Below are 6,365 nucleotides of genomic sequence, written 5' to 3'. Positions count from 1 at the left end.
TCATCTTTATCAACGTAAATGATTTCGGACCCCACTGTATGTGCATAAATATATGTCAGGTGTATATCTGCGGGGAAAGTGCAAAGGCCAAGCAGGCAGTGATGGCGTTAGCCACCATGCTGGGTCTCAGTGCCCCGGACCGGGGATCTCTCTCAGTGGCCCGGGAGCTGGAGGACTTCCCCCTGCAGCTATTCCCCCAGTGGAGGCTCCCCCTGCGCATTGCCATCGGCCTCAGCGCTGCCTTCTTTTTCTACCTGCTGATCAGAGACATCATCTATGCATACTTCACCCAGGGCAAAGACATCTTTTGAATCATGGTCTTACTGGCCAACAAGGTACTGGCCCACAGGCCCTCTGAGTGTTTGTGTTCTGTTTGTTTCTGTGTGTTACCAGCTGTTCAAGGTGTGTGTTTGTGTTCTCTCCAGGTGTGTCCCATCGTGTCTCTGATCATGCTGTCTCTCTGTTACCTGCCTGGTGTCCTGGCTTCCTTCCTGCAGCTCTACAGAGGCACCAAGTACAGGTCAGATCTCTGTGTGTATGTGAGTGTGTTTGCATGCATGTATGTTCACACGATGTTGCATATGTATTTATGTTGATTATAAGTGTTTATGTATGTTTAACATCAGGCGCTTCCCTGATTGGCTGGATCGCTGGATGCTGTGCAGGAAACAGCTGGGTCTTCTGGCATTGGGGTTCGCCTTTCTGCATGTGCTCTATACACTTATCATACCCATACGGTCAGTGGAGCACACACTCAAATGCACACGCATACACACACAGTGGTATGTATCTTCCTTTAGTTTTTAGTAAAGAAAGTATTGATTTTGTTTTCAGGTACTATCTGATGTTCTGGGTCACTGAACACCCTGTCTCTCTGGTAAGAACACCTACCTAGCTGTAAGACCAAATTAAACACTTTCAAAACAGTGAACATTGAATAGACAAAATTGTGTACAGATGTAGGATCTTAATTTGACCACTCTGTTGTTGCTGAGAATTTTCCTGCGCTGCAGGCTTTACATAAATTCACACTAATACATGGTTACATTAAAGAGATTCTCCTGAACTGTTTTATACTTCTTAGCCAGTAGTTCTGAAAGTAGCAGTCATTGGCCAAAAGTGGTCCCCAAAAATGCGTAGCACGTTATATATGTGCACCACGTCATTGGTTTCTCTCTCTCTCTCTCGGCTGTGGGCACTGAGACGTTGGGCCCGCCCTGCAACCTCATTCGATAACGCTGGGCAGGCCTCTTGCTAGCTGTCACTCAAATGTGAGGAGCTGAAGCTCTTTGGCTAGAACTCAAATTGTTAGGAGGCTGGCTCATACTGGGGAAATGTAGGGATAATGGCATGGCACAGCTTCAAGACAAAAGTCGCTTTCATACTAAGTATTTCGTGGCTAATTGAGGTAAGAAAGTTATTTTGCTCATTGATTATGAATGTATGAACTACACATTGAGACATCCAGCCCAAAGCAGGAGGTTAAAAAAATACTTTCTTAGTCACCAAAGTTCCGGAGCATGTTTAAACAGCATTGCACTTTTCATGTAGCCTAATTTTTGCCAGCGAATAGCCTAACCACCAATCAAGTAACATTACATTAGTGGAAAAGTGTGAACAGACAAAACATTCAAATCCTGTTGCTGCAGGATTATTTTGCTGTGACACAATACTGGTCATATTAAGATCATACATTGGACACACACCTACAGTATATAGCAAGATTCAAGCACTGGTTTTGATTATTCGTCTCTCTCTCTCTCTCTCTGTGTCTCTCTTTCTCTTCTCTCTCAGATCAGAGAGAACAGGACCACAATGTTTGATACCACAACGGCCTGGCGTGGTGACTCCTACTTGTCCCTGGGAATTCTGGGATTTGGCCTGTACGTCCTATTGGGAATCACATCTCTTCCCTCCGTCAGTAACGTTCTCAGCTGGAGGGAGTTCAGCTTCATACAGGTGGAATCACCAGGACCAGTCACATTGAATGCTTAGACCAGAATCACTTGCTAGGCACAAATTGTCTGCCCATTTTTACTAGCGATGCGGGGAAAAATCGATACAGTTACGTAACGCAATATTATTTTGGACGATATTATATTGATACTTTAACTCCAAGCATCGATTTGTTGCTAGATAGCGTCAGCTAGGGCTAGTCGGCTGTGCCGCTGGTATTTTTCATTCATTAGCTTGTTCTCATCTTCTTTTTAAACAGTATGCCAATGTTTTCAGCACTTTTATTTCCATGACTGATAAAAACATTTTCTCATGGCTCTCTTGTCTATCTGCAGCAGACATATTGTGAACAATATGTTTGGAACATCAAATCGCAATCAAATCAAAGTATCGAATCATGATACACATAGAATCGTGAGAATTGCAATACGTATCGCGTCGCACCTAAGTATCGTGATAATATTGTATCATGAGGTCCCTGGCAATTCCCATCCCTAATTTGTACACTTATCTTCTTCAGTGTTTCCCCTATTGACGTATTCATGCGGGGTGCAGAGCCAACATCCAGGCCAGAATGCAATAAAACTCCAGGAAAGTAATCTGATTTTCAGCAGACAAGCCAGAGGTTATGCGCTGGGGATAATAAGCTGTATTTCCATCACTACAGAGAACACACACACTCATTCATAAATGCATCTGGGTCAGGAGAAACTCCGACTCATTCTCTAATTCATTCATTTCCCACAAATTGGTGCAGTGATTTAAATGTTAAATTATTCATCAGATATAATATAGGAAGAATATATTAGAACAGGCCAGGAGAATTCACCTAGAGATGTATGTGCAGGGGTGTCATCCGCCCCCAAAATTTGAGGGGGCAAAATTACAGTGGTCCGGACTAGTGGCCTGAAGTTGGAGAATTTGGCATTTTTCAAACATCTGTAACAGATGTTTCCTGTAATCTAGAACCATAATCATTATACTTAATTCTATGTAAAATATATGTTTATTTCCCAGCGTATCTAAGCATATCTCTTGAGCTGTCTGACTGGTGATCATTTTTTTAAAGAAACAAAATGTTTCTCTGCATCTCTGCTCAAATCTGGGTGAAACCTTGCCAGCAGGCGTGCCAGCTAAGATAGTAAGACAAGCTAGCTACACTAACTTGATTGATAGCCTGAAATAACTTCTTGGTGGCTAGTTATGCGGTTGTGAGACTGGGAACCTAAAATTTCTAGGTGGCTAGTAGTATTACAAAGAAACAACATTATATATATTTTTTAAACAGAACAAATCTGAGGTGCGCATATTGGGCTGACGCCTCTGTCTGTGTGTGTGTGTGTCTGTGTGTGTCTGTTAAGGTAGGCCAGAGGTCTGTCTCTGTGAAGGTCAGTCCCATACTTGAATATTGTTAAATGATACAACAATTGCCCCTTCGCTAAGCCACACCCCCTTCATTACTTTTTCAACCTTGGGCAGCATTTTCCCGGGAAGCCCAACTTTCTGTTCAAACCACCAATGGAGGAAACCGCTCAGGATGATCTTAAATTGTGTTTTAAAGTAACTGTCCAGTGAAAATCTTACTTTTAAAAGTTTATATTCTGTTAACTCTTAACTAAATAAGGTTGTTGACTCATCCTGTAACAGTATTTGTGGCCAAAGCATAAATTGGAGAAAAAAACACTATCACTTGCTATCCAACGGAGCACTGCGATTGGTTGCCTAATATTCTGAGGTGGAGCTTAGCGAAGGGTCAATTAAGGGAGCTTTATCTGGCCAGCGTGTGTTTCCTAGGTTTCTCCAGGCTTCTCCTTGCACTGCTCCAATGCCTAGAGTTATTAGCCCTTTCTGGGATAAACGTGAAGAGACTGTGCATGTCCAATAGGCTATCCTAAAGCTACACTATATATTTAAGATAATTGTGAAAAGTGTGTGAGTTTGGATGTGCTTGTGCGTGTGACAGGGCCATGCACAGACCCTGAAAAAAGACACCCATAGAAAAGCATAGAGTAGACCTTTAGTTTATGCAAATCCCAGTAATGCCACTATAAGCAAGCTTATAGCCTACTACTCAAAGAGAGGGCAACGAGGGGTGAGCTATCAGCTAATCACAGTGAATGTAGAATGAGCTAGTTAGCTAGCTAGTTAGTTAGTTAGCTATTATGTTGAAACAATCTAACTAGACTTTACCTGTGATTGGAGTTTGTTCTGCTGCTAACATCAGCCTCTTAAGCCTACTGGGGGCAGAGGGGTGGGGGCGAAATTTTCCAAAATAAAAAAATGAGAAATTAGCTAGTTTGATGGGCAATTCATTCATTTAAATGGCAATAGATAAAATAGACAAATTCAAAGAAAGTACATTTTCTCATAGGATGGCAAAAGGGCAGGTGCTCAAGCTCCCTTAGACCTCTATCTGTGCACGTGCCTGCATGTGTGTGTATGTGTGTGTGGTTCATGTGTTTATGTGTTCTTTTCTCCCCCACCAGTCCAAGCTGGGTCACCTGACTCTGCTGTTGTGTACGGCTCACACCTACCTGTATGGCTGGAACAAGTTCCTGAGTTCCTCCATCTACAAGTGGTACACCCCACCGGGCTACATGCTGTGTCTGGTGCTTCCCTCTGTGGTGCTGCTGCTCAAGCTGCTGCTCATCACCCCCTGTGTGGACCACACCATCACCCGCATACGCCAGGGATGGGCAGATCAGAGGAACCCTAAAGACAGCCAACCACTGATACTGTACAGGACTGACTGACTGACTGACTGACTGCACCCTCAGTGTGATAGCTTTGTCTTCGAGGCATGAACTCTTGTTTCTTTGCTATTATACCCTCAGAGGTTGGCTACCATTCAATCATCGTTTGTGTCTAGGATCAAAAACCTACAATAACATTTAATTGATATGCAGTTGTATTTCTTTTTGTATTACATTGTTGCATTTTAATGCATATATTTTCAACCGTACGTAAACCAGACACTAGTTTTCTCTCTTATGTAAAGAGAATGGTGAAAGGTCTTTCTCTCTCATATCCTCTCTCTTACTGTATATACTCTCTCTTCTTTGACTGAATGTACAGTTATCCCCAGATGAAACACAGGTTTCAGAGACGTATAAAAGTGTTTCAATTTATGTTTTGTGTCTGTCTGATACATCTCCAGGGGCAGGTCAGACTCATAAAAACACATCTATCAGTGTGATCCTCTCTGGGGCAGTGTTGTTATTTCCTCCAGAAAACAGACTCTCTGAATCCCAGCAACAGGCTTCCCTTTCATCACTAGATAGACAAAGTGGCCCACAGTGTCTTCTGTTATGGGGAGCACTTCCATTTGTGGTGGATATAGCTGGATGTTTGTGTAGATGCCAAATATCTAAATACATAGATGAAGAGGCAAAGCACAAAGACACACTCCCAGAAACAGCTTGTACCAACACTAAGAACACAGGAACAATGTGAAAACAATGTTGATTTAACCAGTGTGTGCCCAGTGAGATCTTTTAGACATAATTGTGACAAGGTTAATTATTTGTATTGCATCAATAAAACAAATGGGTATATATTTTTCCTCACTTACTTACTTAATAAAATACTACACACACAAAATATTGTGTGAAGTTCCATTAGCCTATGTGCCTATTAGACTTTCGGAGAATTTTGTGATTTCTTCATTAAAGAACACTTAGTGGCAAAAGTGACACACAATCAGTGGCAACCCATCATTCAGCCCCACCTGTTTAGCAAAATAAATGTCATGTTTTTGTTGACTGTTTTGCATGTTATTTTGGCATTAATACATGTCACACATCAGTTTGCAAATAATGTAAAAAAAAAAAAATATGATTGAGTTAATAAAGCCACATACAAAAATCTTAGCTAGCATGTTAGACAAGCAGTCATCATCATGATTCCAGTCGACAATCTACTGGCAAATCCTTTTCAATCCTTGTCATATGAAGAGAAATTCTAGATAAAATGTATCGGTGTTCATCGGCCATTGGACATACAGTTGAAATCGGAAGTTTACATACACTTAGGTAGGAGTCATTAAAACTCGTTTTTCAACCACTCCACAAATTTCTTGTTAATAAACTATAGTTTTGGCAAGTCGGTTAGGACATCTACTTTGTGCATGACACAAGTCAATTTTAAACAATTGTTTACAGACAGATTATTTCACTTATAATTCACTGTATCACAATTCCAGTGGGTCAGAAGTTTACATGCACTAAGTTGACTGTGCCTTTAAACAGCTTGGAAAAATCCAGAAAATTATGTCATGGCTTTAGAAGCTTCTGATAGGCTAATTTACATAATTTTAGTCAATTGGAGGTGTACCTGTGGATGCATTTAAAGGCCTCCTTTCAAACTCAGTGTCTTTTTGCTTGACATCATGGGAAAATCAAAAGAAATCG

At 41.4% G+C, this 6,365-nt stretch overlaps 1 protein-coding gene across 1 annotated transcript; it reads left to right on the top strand.

The window, feature by feature from the left end:
- The first annotated feature begins 1,300 nt into the window (after window positions 1–1,300).
- On the top strand, window positions 1,301–4,709 carry LOC120031664 (metalloreductase STEAP4-like). The gene is made up of 3 exons (XM_038977460.1): window positions 1,301–1,408; window positions 1,795–1,959; window positions 4,443–4,709. The coding sequence occupies exons 1-3, from the start codon at window positions 1,346–1,348 to the stop codon at window positions 4,707–4,709; spliced, it is 495 nt and encodes a 164-aa protein (XP_038833388.1). The 5' UTR covers window positions 1,301–1,345.
- The last annotated feature ends 1,656 nt before the right edge of the window (window positions 4,710–6,365 follow it).

Source organism: Salvelinus namaycush, chromosome 37, assembly GCF_016432855.1.
Source record: "Salvelinus namaycush isolate Seneca chromosome 37, SaNama_1.0, whole genome shotgun sequence".
Taxonomy (NCBI): Eukaryota; Metazoa; Chordata; class Actinopteri; order Salmoniformes; family Salmonidae; genus Salvelinus; species Salvelinus namaycush.
The sequence above is the reverse complement of the archived record's forward strand: the minus strand, read 5'-3'. Positions and strand labels throughout refer to the sequence as shown.